The sequence below is a fragment of the Mercenaria mercenaria genome, chromosome 8 (assembly GCF_021730395.1).
Source record: "Mercenaria mercenaria strain notata chromosome 8, MADL_Memer_1, whole genome shotgun sequence".
Taxonomy (NCBI): domain Eukaryota; kingdom Metazoa; phylum Mollusca; class Bivalvia; order Venerida; family Veneridae; genus Mercenaria; species Mercenaria mercenaria.
The window spans coordinates 39887276-39907651 of NC_069368.1; the positions used below are offsets into that span (position 1 = coordinate 39887276).

Sequence of the window (20376 nt, forward strand, 5' to 3'; positions counted from 1 at the left end):
ATTTTCAAGGAGATTTCAAGGACTACTATCGAATTCAAGGACTTTTCAAGGCCTGTGCGAACCCTGGTTAACAAGCTTTTCATTTGATTTGACCTGGTGACCTAGTTTTTGACCCCAGATGACCCAATATCATACTTGTCCAAGATTTTTATGAGGGTAACATTCTGACCAAGTTACATTAAGATTAGGCCAAAATTGTGACCTCTAGAGTGTTAAAAGTCAAATTGTTGACGACGGACGGACGACGGACACAGGGCGATCACAAAAGCTCACCTTGAGCACTTCATGCTCAGGTGAGCTAAAAACAAGGAAGTAGGTCAGTAAGTCACATTCATGGTCACTGAAGTCAGTTTTAAGATCTGTGTGCAAAACTGTACATGTCATCCAAATTTCAAGGCTGTATCTTAAAAAACAAAAAAGTAGGTCAGTAGGTCACATTCCTCATGACCCAGATTTTATCTAAAGATTATTAAGGTTAACATTCTGACCAAGTTTCATTAAGATATAGTCATAAATGTGGCCTCTAGAGTGTTTAGAAGCTTTACCTCTAATTTGACTTGGTGGCCTGGTTTCTGACTCCACTTGACCTAGATTTGAACCTGACCTAAAGATCATCAAGATTAACATTCTGACCAAGTTTCATAGAGATATTGTCATAAATGTGGCCTCTAGAGTGTTTAGAAGCTTTACCTCTAATTTGACTTGGTGGCCTGGTTTCTGACTCCACTTGACCTAGATTTGAACCTGACCTAAAGATCATCAAGATTAACATTCTGACCAAGTTTCATAGAGATATTGTCATAAATGTGGCCTCTAGAGTGTTAACCTAGTTTTTGACCATTCTGACCAAGTTTCATTAAGACTGGGCCAAAACTGTGACCTCTAGAGTGTTAACAGTCAAACTGTTGATGACGAAGGACAGACGACGGACACAGGGCGATCACAAAAGCTCACCTTTGAGCACTTCGTGCTCAGGTGAGCTAAAAACTCTACTACTTGAAAAAGCCAAAAATGCATCCTAAAAGAATACTTTTATTAAAGCATAGGTAAGTATTTACAAACATTTTCAATGCAAGCATGTTTAAAAGTTTCAATAAAAACAGACATTACAGCAATGGTAGTTAAACAACTTGTTTGAAACATATGCCCTTGGTTTAAACAATATTTATTTTCCAAATATGTATCATTCAAACATTTATTAATGTGATAGGATTGAGAAGTAAGCTAAAAGCTTGTATTAAAACCTCTTTCCTGATATGCCCTTATAATGGCCTGTCAGAGATAACTGTATCCTGTGTAAGTCTAGGTCTTAAGTTCACCTTTAACTTGACATCTGACCTTCAAAGTAAGGTTGTCCGCCATAGCGCTATCCAGTTATTGACCAAAGGATGTGTTCTACCTGCACTACATGCTGTAGGTCACACATACATTACTTCTGCAAATTACCAGGCACACAATTCTCTGACAAAGTGTTTCATTGACAACTTTATCAATTTTACTTTTTTCTTGCATAATAAAGAATTTAAAGCAAAGAAAAACATCTGTAAGATATAAGGTAGTTTGATTTTATTATTACCATTGACTTATACCTGTAATATAATTTTAGCATGTAAACAAAGTCAAAATAAATTTCAGAACATTTGTCTTACAGTCGACACTTTCAAATACTGACCATTGACAAACTTTTATAGTAAATTTTGTGATATTTCAATATTTCCCTTGAAAAGAAATTGTGGCACTGACCTCTCAAATAGGAGAAATCTAACGACCACATAAAGGGGTTCTGTGCGGGGGCAACTTGGTTGAAGTAGTCACTTTAGAGCTTCAAACTTTGCGTAAATCTAACCTCAAAGCAAAATTCAAGTCACCCAATTTTTTTTTATCCACACTTGCTAATTACTGCTACTCGAACTGCTGACAATTTGCATGATGTCAAAATGAGTGTTGAATACACAGTGTTGATTTTCGTGAGAAGTGTAAAAGTTAATCAAAGTATCCATTACACCAGTCAGGCAATTGTCTTTTGACTGTCAACATGTGCAAGTGCAAAAAAACTAGATGTGTCTGTAGGACACAGGGTGTGCCCCCACTGGTACATTTGTCACAAATAAGGGGAAATAATTCAAATGTTTGCAGTCTTAGGAGGGAATAGCTCAAAAAACATTTTATATAAAGGATTCATTATTCTAGGCCATATACTTTTTGAGCTATGAGCATCACAAACAAAAAATCAACTATTTTCAAATTGGCCATTTCAAGGGCCATAACTCTGTAATTAGCGCTAAAATCTCAAGAAGAATGCTAAGTGTGCAAGGTCACATCATGATAATGACTCATGCATTCAGGGGCTATATCTTTAGAAATAGTAGGGTGGAGCCAGAGGAAAAATAGGAGATGCCCAAGTTCATATCGGGATAAAGACTTATGCAAGGTTTCATCAATTTATATCAAATACTTTTTGAGCTAGGCATATTACAAGGTGAAAATGTGCATTTTTTACCTACTTCAGGGGCCATAACTCTGGAAATAGGCAGCGGAGCCAGACAAAAAATAGGAGTGCACAAGTTCATATCATGATAAAGACTCATGCATGGTTTCATCAATTTATATCAAATACACTTTTAGCTAGGCGCGTCACAAGGTGAAAATGTGCATTTTGACTATTTCTGGGGCCATAACTCTAAAAATAAGGGGCTGAGCCAAACGAAAAGTAGAAGGTGCACAAGTTCATATCATGATAAAGACTCATGCAAGGTTTCATCTATTTATATCATATACTTTTTGAGCTAGGTGCGTCTTTTTTCGGACGCACAGTTAAGACCAAATTTATATGCCCCCACCACTAATAGTAGGGGCACAACAACGTTTTATAAACAAACTGTTGATTAACCATTCGATTAATTGGAATTGTACACAAGAATTTGTTATCCATGGTAAAAGAACAACATGTAAAGTATTAACTACATAAAATTGACTTTTGGGGTTTACTGACCGATGGCAATCATATTAGAAGATTTAATGCCATTCAGGTCTGAACATTCTCTGGTTAATGAGAAACATCAAATGGATTTACCAACTGACATGAGCTAAACACTAAGCTCTCTCCCCATATAAGGAGCCATTAAAATACCCTCACATTTAAAATGCATTATATCATTAAGCAGATCATAAACTTACCTTAGAAAAACATATAACAACAGATACAATGTTTTTTATACATTCCTTTAAATAGATTAATAATATCTTCTTTAGTGCTCTGACAGGTGAGATAAAAAAATTATTTCGTGTTGAATTTAGAATGAATAAAATCATTTCTATGAATGATGTAAATTCATGTGTAAAGAAGTAAAACTTAAGAATTTGTCAGTAAATTTAATTTACCATAAAATTCAATTTAGAGTTTGCTTCTGTTCTTGGTTCTTAATTTTTTTTGAGCTATGAGCATCACAAACAAAAAATCAATTATAGGTCATATGGCGAATTTCCAGCTTTTATGGTGGAGGAAGACCCCCAGGTGCCCCTCTGTGCATTATTTTATCAAGAGTGGGCACCTGGGTAGAACCACCGACCTTCCGTAAGCCAGCTAGATGGCTTTCTCACATGAAGAATTCAACGCCCCAAGAGGCTCAAACACACATTAGTGAGGGGCAAAAGACCTGAAGTCAGCGACCTTAACCACTTGGCCACGGAGGTCTCTCTTAAATTTGAATTCCACTTTCTAAATGTAATTAATTTATCCTGTCTATACCTTTAAAACTAGCATGGTGACATACCCTAATGATCGCTGATGGACGACCCACCTAGCAACCTAGCACAACGACTGATTTTTCATGATGTGTCGTGTACCATATGTCCACTTAGTATGTCAGACTTCTGAAATTTTTGCAGTAATTTGTAAGAATATCAGATATCTTAAAAAAAAGAATCTGTCATAACTGACAGTGTGAATCTGTCATAACGGATAGTGTGAATCCATTTTTGGAGAAAATTTGTGAGACACACCAACAACATCCAAGGTGGGTGTTCTGAAAATATCTACGGTAATCTATGCTTTATTTTTATGTGGTAATGTACAAACAATGGGTCACCACAATATTGTGCTACCAATTGGGTCTTAGCTGCAACGTTGTTTATAAAGAAAACACAATAGTCACATAAAACAACAGTACAAAGCAGTATTCAAAACAGCAGATCTCATCCAAGATACCTTGTATTTGATATAGAGGCAAACTAAGCCGTGTTCTTTGTGTCTGCTACTTAGAGCAGGTGGGTGTATTATCGACAGTTCTGTAGTTATTGATTTTTAAGTGAAATAACCTCATGAAAACCCTATATCACAATGTACCGGAAATATATTCTATGTGTTCGTTTTGTTGTTTCTGAAAGCTGTGCACCATATTTTTGACCAACAGATACAATTTCGTCAGGCACTGTTTGTTGTTGTTTCTAAAATAGAAGCACTTAATATGTCATGCAGTAAGAGCACCGGTGTCCTAAATTTTGCTACTTGAAATTTTCGCTGTAGTTTTGGCGGGTTATTTATGTTAATTTGGCTTATGACGTATATCTGTAGGTTGCATACCACTAACTATTACATGCATCCATTGCTGGTGTCATACTGGGGGGTGTCAATAACTATCTCCAAATTTCAGTGATGTCTACAGTTATCGATATAGTCCCTTATAATATTTAAAAATGTTACAAAGTGAATATTAGAGTCGTCAAACCTCTTTTCTTATTTAAATTTAGTATAGGAAAATGGTTAATCTATAGCATTTAAATGCTTACAAATCATTTATCCATGATTTTAGATGTCATCTTATCATAACAAAGAGGTTGAAACATTCTCCCTCAAAAATGAGGGCTGTCATTGAAATATTGCAAGATGCCTTGGCCAAAGCAAAGGCAGAGCAACTGTAACATGTATGGTGTGCCCTGCACAACTTTACTGATAAAATGGCACGCCGGGTACCAGAAGAGCTAACACGACAGAGACCACCATCATTCTTTACACCCACGGGGGCAAAAATGCTGTTCCATTACCCAGACTTAATGGTGAAAATCGGAACATAGACAAATTCATCTAAATGAATGAAAGCTATGTTTTCTTTTGCAAGTTTTCAAGGAAATGAAAATGTCATGATTGGTAATTTTCCAATCCGAGATGTGTGACCTAATTCACTTATGGAAAAATACCATTTAGACTCTACACTGATATTATTTCTGTTTAATACTCTCGACAATCCGATAACATTTATTTCAGTGTCATTAACTGAATCAATTCAACAGTTATTGGCCAATTATAATTTGTATATTATGTAGTCGTAACCATGTGATTTGAAAGAGAGGCTAGCTAGCATGTTGTCTGCACATGTTTTTATTAAGTAAACAGTTTTACGTGAATAAGCTGAATGTCAATACATTTATTTATAAAACACTGCATAAGATTTCCAGAAAATCAAATGATCATATATAGCTGTCGATAACTATATCCAGATGTCAATAACTATGTCAATAAAGGATATCGATTTTTTGATCGTCATAAAGTGGTCATATCACAGTAACCGGGAAATACCTTTTTGAAAGGACCAATCAAAAAACGCTTTACATAATAGGGTAGCTATTACAACAAGTAAACAAAGAACGTAATTTGTGTAATTATATTTAGATTAACCTGTCGATAACTGTGTCACCTGCTCTATTTCACACAAAATGTACAAGATTTATCAAATATATATAAAAATTCTATAAAATATGCAGCCAACATTTCACAAAACCAAAAACAAGTTCTGTATTGCACTAGGTGGAAAAAGGATCCTGTATCTTGCCTGGGTCTGGACTACTTTCATTAAAATTCCTGCCTTGATAATAAATCTTGATCGTGCAAAAATGAAAACAGAAAAAAACAGCGGAGATATACAATGAAAGGGTAATCTTGTGGATTCAAACAGCCTGATCACACACTCAAGGTTTGCACACCTTGTGTCTTCCAGACCTAGTACAATCCATGGTTCATACAGAATATCAGAGACAAAATTCAAGTACTTTTCAAGGACTATTTACAATTTTTCAAGGACTATTTTTTTTCAAAACCGTGACCTAATTTGAACAACTTTTAACGAGTTTTTATTGTGTTCATCATGTAATGCAAAAATAAAACAACCATCACTTGTCACACCTTTGAAAATGACGTAACTGGATTGTTAGATTGATGTGATTCACTATTTTGCTGATGTTTAATGCTTTTCTTGTGACTTTTTAGCGCACTCCCACTGTTGATACGTCAAGAATTTTGTCATACGATGTCATATACCCTTCGTTCAGTCTGCTTTATAGCGCTTCAGCCACTGTTTATATTCGCCCTTTGTCTCCCACTTACTTGAGCTAACATGTTTATTTTTTTTACTCATTTTAAATTCACTGGAAACACTCGCAAACAGCAAAAAATTGCGAGTTATTATTCACCGGAATATTTAAATGGAAACGGAAATATACAAACGGCGATATAGTAGAAATAGCACTCTGTGTAAATATAGATAAAATGCGGCCGTAGACCACTACCATAGCATACGGGGAAATCAATGAGTGAATTTCAAGAATTTATTTTCATTTTGTCCGATTTATTTTAAGCATTATTCATTTTGCAAAGCAAAGTTACGGACAGAATGTTTTCAAGGAGTGAAAGGTCAAATTCAAGCAGTTTTTTTCAAAATTCAAGTACTTTTCCAGGTTTTTTAGGGTTTTTGTCATTTTCAAGGAGTTTTCAAGGACTACCATCGAATTCAAGGACTTTTCAAGGCCTGTGAGAACCCTGCAATCCATTCAAGCAAAATACACACTGTTACCCTGTAACATCACACCAGTGCAGCAGATACCATAAGTGTCCAAGTGTATTGTGACATCATACATACTACTTATAGAGATGGTACCTACCCAAATAAATCAAAGGGGGACAACCCTGGACTGATCAATAAACTGAAGCCAACATTAAACATTGATCAAAAGTGAAAGAAAAATCAGATAGGTCCTTTTTCAAACAACATATCAGGCAGACAAAATATGACCTATATTTGTTTAAATCCCTTTGTATTCAATATACAGTATGCACGCTTTTCTCATGACTTACACTGACAGTTATTTTGTAAGTTGTAGTGAGGCCCTGATAGAATGTTTAGTAATGCATGAAGATTATATAGAATAATGCATACATTCCTTTGAAGAAAATTAACGACATTAAGAAACGTTATTAAGTTTTAATCTTTTAGCCAAAGTTGTTTATTTATTGTTCTCAATGGTGATACATTGGTTTACACAACATTTATATATCAAAATGTAAAATGTATATATCCAACAATGAGAAATAACAAAAAAAGTTAAATTGGTAACACAAAAATTCATTGTCGTCAATTACAATGTTTTAAGGTAGTGGTTGTAATTACTACATGTTAAGGTAGCTGACAGGTAATGACTCTATGTAATGTATTTTAAGCAATTCTCAATTTAAACATTCTCTGGAGGGAACTAGCACATCATTTGCTTTCCTTGAAAAACGAATAAATGCTGAAAAAGCATATGGAGATTACTCTATTTGATGATTTTCGTTACAGGTCAATTACCCTAAACAAACTAAAAGGTGTTTTTATCTATTGTTGAAAACAAAGTAATCGGATAATTTCAGATACCAACATTAATTTAAAACTTATACTGTTTACACAACTTGAAAAAAGGTTTTTGTTGGGGCCTCTGATTTACAAATATATCAACAATTATCACCTGAACTGAGTGCATTCATGAGTGGAAAGTAGGGATGGTAAAATGGTGTAGGGGTTTGTTTACAATATAAAATCTTTTATAACTTATTTAAGGTACATTTTTGGTATGGTTTTGGTAAGCTTATAATAAAGAGCATGTCATTCTCTTTCACTCAGAATTTTTTCAAGCGTTTTAGACTCTTGGCTAGTCTTGAAATTTGACTTTATTAAAAGACAAAAGGAAGTTCAGTATAGGCTCTTTCAAAATGTTGAAAGTAGAGTAAACTTACCTTATACTCTATTGAATTTATTTAGCTGTGGGAGCTTTTGATATAGACTATAATTGGGGAAGTCCTAAAATCTTTGAAAATCGGTCAATACAAGAATTGTTTATTTTGCTTCAGATATTTTGAGAAAGTCATTTTTTAGATAGCAAATATTTCTATTTTTGACATGGAGAAGAGGAATACCATAAATATATTTAGAAAATTGGTACACTTAGCTATCATTTCACTCTGAAAAAACCCCTATAAAGATGAACTTGAATTTTTTAGGTACCATCTCTACTACTTACTTTAACTAGTTTATCCAAGTAAATCCTGTACATTTACAGGAAGGAAAAGAAACTAAATGTGAAACACAAAATTACGGCCCTAGAGGCAATGTCCACATGGTTACACCATGCAGTATCTGTTGTAGGTATTTTATAATTTCTACTATTGCATATTTTACTAAGCTATGTAAATCTTAATGAATAGATTTCACATTATTCAAAAACAGATTTTGTTTATTATTAACTATAGTTGTCAACTTATCACTAATACCCCCAGGCACAGCTTTGATAAAGGACAAAATATTGTAATAATGACCTTTCTTGATGTGTAATCTTCATCTTGGACTGAGTGGCCTATGTTATGTACTCTGCATGTCATTTTTATGAGGTGAACAATTTATGAAAATCCTGGCAGTTTAGGAGATACTGTTTTATATATAGCAAACACAAACATAGCTCTTTGACAACCAAGTGTGACCTTGACCTTGTGAACTGTTTCCTGTTTGTATCGTGTCTTATTATGATGGTGAACATTTATATGTAGTAATTTAAAAATGCATTAAATAGTTCCAATGACATGCCTCAAAAAGGAAATATGGACTGGCAAGAGTATCAATAATATAGCCTCAAAAGACTGGGGGTATTATTATCTTAGGACATAGAACTGATGAAAACTATCTCAAGTCATTTTCCATTTGAAACCATGCAAGTTTATGTTATTCCTACAGTTCTGACTTAACCTCTGGATTCACCTCATCAACAGTGACTGCATGGTCCCCTGGAATAGTTTCTGACTGGCTAGATTCAGTCTGTTCCAAACTGCCAGATTCTTTCATGTCAGTACCAGATTGGTCAGTTTGTGCTTGTTCTTCCATCTGATTGGTTAGATCTTTTGTCTCCTCCCCTTCCCCTTGATCTCTTGCTGGTGTATCTGAAGCCGGTAATATTTGATCGTTGGAGTCCCCTTCATTTTTACATTTATTTGATGGATTAACAGTTTCTTCATACTTCTCTTTGAAGAATTTGAAAATGGAATGCATACTTGAATAGCTTGTGTTCTCATGCTTGTCTGTACCTGTTTGAAAATGACAACAATGTTATTATTTTATCAAAGCATATCTCAAGAAAAATGTAACAAGTTGTGGAAATTTTTGCCATTTTGAATATGAAGACATACACACTGGTTTTACAACAACAAGAAGTCATCATCAAACTAGAAGATGCTTTTGTAGAAAAACGCATGTCTCACCAAATGCATAATCGTATAGGCAAGAAGTCAATAGGGGACATGAGCGAAAGTCAAAGAGACATTGATGGCTGGCTGCAATAGAGATCATCTACTTGGCATGTCCAATCATCCAACTAAGTTTCAACATTCTGGGCCTAGTGGTTCTCAAGTTATGAATTTGAAACGATTTTGCATGTTCAGTCCCCTAAGACCTTGACCTCTGATCAAGTGACCCCAAAATCAGTAGGGGTCATCTACTCTGCATGTCCAATCATCCTATTAAGTTTCAACATTCTGGGTCAAGTGGTATTCAAGTTATAGATTGGAAAGAGTTTTCTATGTTCAGCCCCCTGTGACTTTGACCTTTGACGGTGACCTCAAAAACAACAGAGGTCATCTACTCTGTAAGTCCTATCACCCTATGAAGCTTGAAGGTTCTAGGTCAAATGGTTCTCAAGTTATTGACCAGAAATGGATTACCATTTTATGTCCGCTGAGACCTTGACCTTTGATAGAGTGACCCCAAAATCAATAGGGGTCATCTACTCTGCATGTCCAATCATCCTATGAAGTTTCAGCATTTTGGGTCAAGTGGTTTTCAAGTTACTGACCGGAAATGGTTTTCCATGTTCAAGCCCCTGTGACCTTGACCTTTAATACAGCAACCCCAAAATCATTAGGGTTCATCTACTCTGTATGTCCAATCATCCAATGAAGTTTCAACATTTTCAGTCAAGTGGTTCTCAAGTTATTGATCGGAAATGGTTTTCAATATTCTGGCCCGTGACCTTGAGTATTAACAGAGTGACCCCAAAATCAATTTCAAAGTTTCAACATTCTGGGTCAAGTGGATCGGAAATGGTTTTCCATGTTCAGGCCCCTGTGACCTTAACCTTTAACAGAGTGACCCCAAAATTGATAGGGGTCATCTACTCTGCATGATCAATCATCCTATGAAGTTTCAACATTCTGGGTCAAGTGGTTCTTGAGTTACCAACTGGAAATGGTTTTCCATGTTCAGGTCCCTGTGACCTTGACCTTTGAAGAGTGACCCAAAAATCAATAGAGGTTCATCTACTCTGCATGTCCTATGAAGATTCAACATTCTGGGTCAAGTGGTTCTTAAGTTATTGATCAGAAATGGTTTTCAATGTTCTGGCCCCTGAGACCTTGACTTTTAACAGAGTGACCCCAAAATCAATAGGGGCTATCTACTCTAAAAGATCAGTCATCCTATGAAGTTTCAACATTCTGGGTCAAGTGGTTCTCAAGTTATTGATCGGAAATGGTTTTCCATGTTCAGGCCCCTGTGACCTTGACCTTTGATGGAGTGACCCCTTAAACAACTGTGGTCATCTACTCCATAAGCCCTACCACCCTATGAAGTTTGAAGATTCTAGGTCAAATGGTTCTCCAGTTATTGATCTGAAATGAAGTGTGAGGGACAGACGGACAGAAGGATGGACAGGGCAAAAACAATGTCTCCCCCAGTGGGGGGAGACATAATTAATTAACACGGTATCTAACCCTGAAAATTAGAGAACTAAAAATTAGAATAGCATAATGGATAAGACCAGTACAACTGCTGAATATTATCTTTTAAATATATCTTTCAATTGTTGGATTTAAGTTAAAGGTCAGGTTAAAGCAGGTATCAATGACCTACTTGGAAGAAAATTTGAAGTTGTAATGACTTCTAAGTCATCATAAACCAAACATTCGCAGTACAGCATGACTTTTCTATGAAATTACAGCTAGGTGGAAGGACGTATTTCTGTATCTGCTCCACCTTTGAATAAAATCATTGAATAGGATGATATCCTGTACCCTAGACTAACTGACAATAACAAGAGATGAAATCTGATCTAATCATCTCTATATCTACCTCAAGAAAAAAAGTGCAACACAACACAACACAACACAACACAATACAGTACCTGCTGAAACAGTTGGTACCTCATCTGTTGTCGTTATAAGCGGGGCATCCAGTGGGTCGTATGCTGAGGCCCAGTTTACTACATGCTACAGCAGAAAGATACACAACTGTTAAATGAGTACTACACTTAAGCACAGGCACACTGAAATCTTCACAAGGGAAGCAAGTGTGAATGTTTTTTCAAAAAATGAAAATCACCACTAATGTTTAGAATGCTTGGAACAGGCAACCATTGTAGCAGAACCAATTAACAACTTAATATTCATTCTCTTATTACAAATAGATATGAATTATTCTAACACAACCAGCAAATAACCTATATACACGTAAAAGAAAATCAATCAACGGTTATTTTGCGATAACCCATGCGCGTGCAAAGTAGTGACTCTATGTACAGAATAATCCAAGTGCATAGCACGAAGTGTAGTTCATGTGGTAAAAAGTAGTTACATTTTTCTAACACTGTTGATACTAGTATATCGTGTTAGAATCAAAAGAACAAGTTCCCAAGACTTAGTGTGATTTATCGTAGAATAACCAGAGTTTTTTCGTTTTTATGCAAAACAATATATCACTCAGGCCTACTGCCTTCGTGATATATTATTACGCATAAGAACTCAAAACACGTGTTATTCTACGATAAACCACACTTGGGTACTTATTATTTCTTAAGTATAATGTGTCTAATATAGACACTGCATGTATTAAAACAGCCAGGCAATAACAAAGACTATATTTGATGTGGGAATTACTTTATGAAGTTACAATCACAGGCTTAATTTATACAGGCAGTTTACTTCTTTTTAGTCTAATACTGCAAAATTTTGTGGGACCCTTTTTTTTAAAAAATACAGCTATTTATATTGTCATTTTTTATATGCCTATGAAACAGGACGTACTACATAATCACCAGCGGGGCAAGCGCATCCACTAAAGTTTTCTGCTCTCTGACTTGAGCAGTTCTTATCCGATGTTCACCAAACTAAGTCACAATATTTATGGGTATAATATCTCTGCCAGTTTAGATAAACTGCTGGATTATCCTACAGGCTCTGGAGTTATGGCCCTTAATTTACATAAAATTGTGAAAACTGACCATGTCCCCTCTTTAACTTTAGTTCTTATTCAATGAAACAAACTGTATCACAGTGAGCATAACATCTGTGTCGTATTAAATAACTGGCTGAACTGTACCAGAGGTTCTGGAGTAATGGCCCGAGTTAATAAAAACTTTGGAAATTGACAGTGTCTGCTCTCTAATTTGAGGAGTTATCATCTAATGTCCACCATTCTCGGTCAAAACGTTTATAGGCATAATATATTGAACAACTCTATAACCAGTCACTCTTTAGTTTGCCCCTGAATTACCTGAAATTGTGAAAATTGAGTGTGCACTTTATAACTTAATCAGTTTTTATCCAATGTTCACCAAACTTAGTCAGAATGTTTACTGGCATATTATCTTGGCCAAGTTTGAAAACCTTTTGACTGTCTTTGTTGCTCTTGAGTTATAGCCCTTGAACTAGTCGAAATTGAAAGATTCTGAGAACTTGATTGTAAACCCTTTAGTCTTTTAAAAGTCAAAAGTAATTTGCTGTGACAGGCATAAACTGCGACAGTTTGCCATTCTTGTTTACCATCTTTGATATGTTCTGCAACACGCATACTAGTTTTTGGGTATTTCAATTGACTTGAATAGGAGCATCTTTGGTTGTTACACAATCACCCACAATTAAACAAGAGGGTCATGATGACCCTGGATCGCTCACCTGAGTAATATGAGCTACATGTTTCAAATGTCAAACTGATAATAAGATATTAAGAAAGTCAGCAGGTCACATTCATGGTCAATGAAATTCAGTTTTACGATTTGTGTGCAAAACTGTGTATGTCATCAAAATTTCAAGGCTGTATCTTAAACAAGAGGACCATGATGGTCCTGAATCGCTCACCTCTTCCCACATGACCCAGTTTTGAGTATGACGCCGTTTTTTCTATTATAAGACATAGTGACCTAGTTTTTGAGCTCATGTGACCCAGTTTTGAACTTGACCTAGATATTATCAAGATAAAAATTCTGACCAATTTTCATGAAGATCCATTGAAAAATATGGTCTCTAGAGAGGTCACAAGGTTTTTCTATTATTTGACCTATTGACCTAGTTTTCGAAGGTACGTGACCCTGTTTTGAACTTTACATAGATATCATCAAGGTGAACATTCTCACTAATTTTCATGAAGATCTCATGAAAAATATGGCCTCTAGAGAGGTCACAAGGTTTTTCTATTTTTATACCTACTGGCCTAGTTTTTGACCGCACGTGACCCAGTTTCGAAACTGACCTAGATATCATTAAGGTGAATATTCAGATCAATTTTCATGAAGATCCATTGAAAAATATGGCCTCTAGAGAGGTCAAAAGATTTTAATAATTTTAGAACTACTGACCTAGTTTTTGATAGCAGTTGACCCTGTTTCAAACTTGACTTAGATATCATCAAGATGAACATTCAGACCAACTTTCATACAGATCCCATGAAAAGTATGGCCTCTAGAGAGGTCACAAGGTTTTTTTATTATTTGACCTACTGACCTAGTTTTTTAAGGCACATGACCCAGTTTCAAACTTGACCTAGATATCATCAAGGTGAACATTCTGACCAATTTTTATGGAGATCCATTCACAAGTATGGCCTCTAGAGAGGTCACAAGGTTTTTCTATTTTTAGACCTACTGACCTAGTTTTTGACCGCACATGACCCTGTTTCAAACTTGACCTAGATATCATCAAGATGAACATTCAGACCAATTTTCATACAGATCCCATGAAAAATATGGCCTTTAGAGAGGTCACAAGGCTTTTCTATTATTTGACCTACTGACCTAGTTTTTGATGGCACGTGACCCACTTTCGAACTTGACCTAGATATCATCAAGATGAACATTCAGACCAACTTTCATACAGATCCCATGAAAAATATGGCCTCTAGAGAGGTCACAAGGTTTTTCTATTATTTGACCTACTGACCTAGTTTTTGATGGCACGTGACCCACTTTCGAACTTGACCTAGATATCATCAAGATGAACATTCTGACCAATTTTCATGAAGATCTCATGAAATATATGGCCTCTAGAGAGGTCACAAGGCTTTTCTATTTTTAGCCCTAGTGACCTAGTTTTTGACCGCACGTGACCCAGTTTCGAACTTGACCTAGATATCATCAAGATGAACATTCAGACCAACTTTCATACAGATCCCATGAAAAATATGGCCTTTAGAGAGGTCACAAGGTCTTTCTATTATTTGACCTACTGACCTAGTTTTTGATGGCACGTGACCCAGTTTCGAACTTGACCTAGATATCATCAAGGTGAACATTCTGACCAATTTTCATGAAGATCTTGTGAAATATATGGCCTCTAGAGAGGTCACAAGGTTTTTCTATTTTTAGACCTACTGACCTAGTTTTTGATGGAACGTGACCCAGTTTCGAACTTGACCTAGATATCATCAAGGTGAACATTCTGACCAATTTTCATGAAGATCTAGTGAAATATATGGCCTCTAGAGAGGTCACAAGGTTTTTCTATTTTTAGACCTACTGACCTAGTTTTTGACGGCACGTGACCCAGTTTCGAACTTGACCTAGATATCATCAAGATGAACATTCTGACCAACTTTCATAAAGATCCCATGAAAAATGTGACCTCTAGAGTGGTCACAAGCAAAAGTTTACGGACGGACGGACGGACGCACGGACGGACGACGGACGACGGACACCGCACGATCACAAAAGCTCACCTTGTCACTTTGTGACAGGTGAGCTAAAAAACAAGAAAGTAGGCCAGTAGCTCAAAATCACATTTAAGTGACATCATATTACTTGGGGTCATAGGTAATTATAATTAAACAGTCTTGGAAATAGGATCAGATGATTTTTTAAAAGTATTTTTCCTATATAACTCACATAATAACTAAGTGACCCCAGGACAGGGCCTCTTTTAACCCCTGGGGCATAATTTGAACAATTTTGGTAGAGGACTACTAGACAATGCATCATACCAAATATCAAAAGCCTATGTCGTATGGTTTCAGACAAGAAGATTTTTAAAGCTTTTTCCTATATAAGTCTATATAAAACTTGGGACCCCCAGGGCAGGGCCTCTTTTCACCCAAGGGGTACAATTTGAATAATTTTGATTGAGGACCATAAGACAATGTTACAAACCAAATATTAAAAGGTCTAAGTGTTATGGTTTCAGACAAGAAGATTTTTAAACTTTTTTTTCCTATATAAGTCTATGTAAAACTTGGGACCCCCGGGGTGGGGCCATATTTGACCCTAGGGGAATAATTTGAATAATCTTGGTAGAGGACCACTAGATGATGCTACATACCAAGTATCAAAGCCCTAGGCCATGTGGTTTTGTACAAGAAGATTTTCAAAGTTTTCCTTATACAAGTCTATATAAACCATGTGACACCCGGGGCAGGGCCATATTTGACCCTAGGGAGATAATTTGAATAATTTTGGTAGAGGACTACTAGATGATGCTACATACCAAATATCAAAGCCCTAGGCCATGTGGTTTTGTACAAGAAGATTTTCAAAGTTTTCCCTATATAAGTCTATATAAACCATGTGACCCCCGGGGCAGGGCCATATTTGACCCTAGGGGGATAATTTGAATAATTTTGGTAGAGGACCACTAGGTGATGCTACACACCAGATATCAAAGCCCTAGGCTTTGTGGTTTTGGACAAGAAGATTTTTAAAGTTTTTCGAGTTCTGCATGGAATTCAATTCTGTGAACAATTTTGAAAGGGGGCCACCCAAGGATCATTCCTGTTTGGTGTAATTCTGCCCAGTGGTTTTCAAGAAGAAGACTTTTTTAGAAATTGTTGACGCACTACGCACGACGGACATCAAGCGGTCACAATAGCTCACCTTGTCACTTCATGACAGGTGAGCTAAAAATGACAGTATTATGGTCATTAAATGGCCAATTAGTAGCAGCTATATATAAATTTTGACACATGCACACATATGTGCACTGAGACAGCTAAGAAAGGACAGTAAAGGAAGGCTACCAAAGTGTGACCAATGTTCTCAGTAATAATGACAGAGGACAAATATATCAACAGTCCCCTGACCTATACCTGTGACTGACCTGAGAAAGTTGTTGCTTGCAAAGAAAGTAATGGTTTCAAAAACAGTTCACCACTTATATAACTTAAATACCGCTGAACATGTTAATCCCAGTGAGACAATCACACATACCTGTTTGTAGTAACTAACAACCTCTGGCTCTGCCTCTTGCCCTCTCAGACCATGAACAGAATCTGTAAGAGCTATAGCAAACACACGTTCTTCAAACTCTCGTAGGTGTTTCTTGGCCTAAAATTACAATTCCAACTGTCATCAGTAGGTTCTGTTTTTTTGTTGGGTTTAACGCCACACCAACACAATTATAGGTCATAATTATGGCAACTCTGTAGCTTTGATGGTGGAGAAAGACCCATGTGCCCCTCCGTGCATTAATTCATCATGGGCGGGCATCTGGGTAGAAACTTCCATAAGCCAGCTGGATGGCTTCCTCGAATAAAGAATTCAATGCCCTGAGTGAGGCTCAAACCCACATTGGTGAGGGGCAAGAGATTTGATGTCAATGACCTTAACCACTCGGCCAGGGAGGCCCCTCTTGTACAATTATTTTAATGATAGTTAACATAACTAGAAATTGCTTTTGTAAAAAAGGCGCATGTCTCCCCCCAATGCAAAGTCCTATAGGCAAGAAGTCAATAGGGGTCAGGAGCGAAAGTCAAAGAGACACTGAAGGTTGGCTGGGATCATCTACTTGGCATGTCCAGTCATCCCGCTAAGTTTCAACACTCTTGGCCTAGTTGTTCTCAAGTCACTGTTCAGGCTCCTGTGACCTTGACCTTTGATCAAGTGACCTCAAAATAAATAAGGGTCATTTACTCTGCATGTCCAATCATTCTAGTAAGTTTCAACATTCTAGGTCAAGTGGTTCTCAAGTTATTTTCCGGAAATGATTTTACATGACCAGGCCCCTGTGACCTTGACCTTTAATAGACTGACCCTAAAATCAATAGGGGTCATCTACTCTGCAAGTTTCAACATTCTGGGTCAAGTGGTTCTCAAGATTTTGAACGGAAATGGTTATCAATGTTCAGGCCCCTATGACCCTGACCTTTAATGGAGTGACCCCAAAAACAATAGGGGTCATTTACTCTGCATGAACAATCATCCTATGAAGTTTCAACATTCGGGTCGAGAGGTTCTCAAGTTATTGATCGGAAACGATTTTCCATGTTCAGGCCCCTGTGACCTTGACCTTTAACAGAGTTACCCAAAATCGATAGGGGTCATCTACTCTGCATGGCCAATCATCCTATTAAGTTTCAACATTCTGGGTCAAGTGGTTCTCAAGTTACTGACCGGAAATGGTTTTCAATGTTCAGGCCCCTGTGACCTTGACCTTTAACAGAGTGACCCCAAAATCGATAGGGGTCATCTACTCTGCATGACCAATCATCCTATTAAGTTTCAACATTCTGGGTCAAGTGGTTCTCAAGTTACTGACCGGAAATGGTTTTCAATGTTCAGGCCCCTGTGACCTTGACCTTTAACAGAGTGACCCCAAAATCAATAGGGGTCATCTACTCTACATGACCAATCATCCTATGAAGTTTCAACATTCTGGGTCAAGTGGTTCTCTAGTTATTGATTGGAAATGGTTTTCAATGTTCAGGCCCCTGTGACATTGACCTTTGACGGAGTGACCCCAAAAACAATAGGGGTCGTCTACTCCAGCAGCCCTACAACACTATGAAGTTTGAAGGTTCTAGATCAAATGGTTCTCCAGTTATTGATTGGAAATGAAGTGTGACGTACGGACGGACAGGGCAAAAACAATATGTCTCCCCCAGAGGGGGCGGGGGGAGACATAATAAGTGTCTGATGTGTCTGCAAAAATGAAATTGTGACAAAATTTGACATATATGTACAAACATATTGATGACCACACTAAATCTTATATTCATGCTTACATCAAGCCGAGTTTTTTCAATAAATGTTGAACCATTTATCAAACAAAGATGAAAAAATGTGTAAAAAATATTTGAAAAACTTTTCTATGAAATACCAGCACACATGATACTATATATATGATACTCAGTCTGTATTCGTTTTTCTTAGGTCCCGATAAAGTAAGGCTCAGACATTTGAGAGACGTGATCTGAACAAAATGTTGATATGACGGATGGTGAGTGATAAAAATAACTGATCTTTAGCATGAGCTAAAAATATGAAAAATTAAGAAAAGATGTGTGCCCATCTTACACAGGTGCCCTAACTTTCTGGTCACTGTATGGTCATATGTTACATGTTGACAATGCAAAACTAAATAACTTTCATATTACCTTAGAGAGGGTAGGGACACTTCAAGGCAACAAGAAGCACAAGATACAACATAAAAGAAACTGAAAGAGTAACAAAACATTTTAATTTGGGAAGATGTGTGAGGAAGGAGGGGGGTTAATCCAAAGTAAATCCACTGGTCTGGTACATTACTTCAGATGCTCAATAACATTCCTCTATAGTTTCATGACTCTAAGACAAATACCTTTTGAGACACAAAAAATTACAGGTACTGCCCAGACATAAAACAGACCTTAAACTTTGATCTCAAGTTGTTACATTGACCTTGGAGTTAGAGGTCTGGGTCCTACATAGGACATATTGTCTCATTTTTATGGGGAACATTTCAAAATCCCCTGAAGGATGGCTGAGTTATGGACCAGAAACAAAGTGTGATGGCTGGACAGCCAGTCAAAAAGAAGGAAGGTCAGATGGATGTAGGTTAGCTGCCCATTTCAATGTCCCCCTTTTTTCTTTGAGAAAGACAGAGAACAAAAAGCGGAACAATGCTGTCAAAATAAATAGCAGAGTTATATTTATCTGAGTTTACTTTAGTTTACTTTCATTTATATTGATATATTTTAGCTTGATTGGGATGGAATCTTCAAGCTTATTTCAACCACTCCAGAGTCCTGGAAAACTAGTATAGGTGTCATGATAAGATTCAGCCTTAACCACAATGTGACTGCAGCCTAAGACCACCTGGCTGAGTGGCAGTCAGCTTGACCATTACAGAAACATTAAGATCTTAAAAGCTGTTTGAAGCTCAGTCAAAGGCAACTGGTATCTCCGCAGAATAGGTAAAGGTTTCACCCTTGAAGAGGCATTCTCTGCCTACAAAAAGCATTTAATGAAAATGATTTTCAGTCTTTTTGGAAGCTACTCATGACGAATTATTGATAGAAAACCACTTTTTAATATTTAGTAACAATGACCTTGACCCAGACTCCTAAAATGAAACAAAAAAAAATCTGTGAAAGCTACCTATTTACCAGGTTTGATCTGCTTACCTAATTCCAAATGAAGTTATCGTGAGAAAACCACTTTTCTATTTTCAGTAGCAATGATCTTGACCTTGACCTAAGCAACCCAAAATATTCAAAATACATCTAAAACCATGGCCTCCATGCAAGCTTCCTAAATTCCCACATTCGACACAATACCCTATTCCTTACTGAAGTTATTAATCAGAAACAATTTTCTAGATATTGATATGGTTCTAGGCAGGTGGACTCAGAGACAGACAGACAGAAAGACAGAGGATGCTAACATTATATTCCTCTGCCTTCAGTGATGGATAATTATATGGCCAACAATTCTGCAAAAAAAGTCATTATAGGACTTGGTATGTGACTTTGTCTGATGAGCCTTAAAACCTATGGTTTGCAAAACATACAAGGAAAACAATTCAGGATGGGACAGGGAGAGATTCCAAGTTAGTTCCCAAAACAAAGTAGAGAT

General features: G+C 36.7%; 1 protein-coding gene across 2 annotated transcripts in view; it reads right to left on the reverse strand.

Annotated features, from left to right (window-relative positions):
* Positions 1–1016: 1016 nt before the first annotated feature.
* Positions 1017–20376, reverse strand: part of LOC123566552 (cotranscriptional regulator FAM172A homolog) — an 81123-nt gene continuing 61763 nt past the window's right edge. For both annotated transcript variants that reach the window (XM_045360761.2, XM_045360763.2), the window contains 3 exons: positions 16753–16869; positions 11470–11554; positions 1017–9379 (listed from right to left, as the gene is read on the reverse strand). In XM_045360761.2, coding sequence (XP_045216696.1) covers positions 9027–9379; positions 11470–11554; positions 16753–16869 — 555 coding nt within the window. In that variant the 3' untranslated portion in view covers positions 1017–9026. The remainder of the gene's footprint in view (positions 9380–11469; positions 11555–16752; positions 16870–20376) is intronic.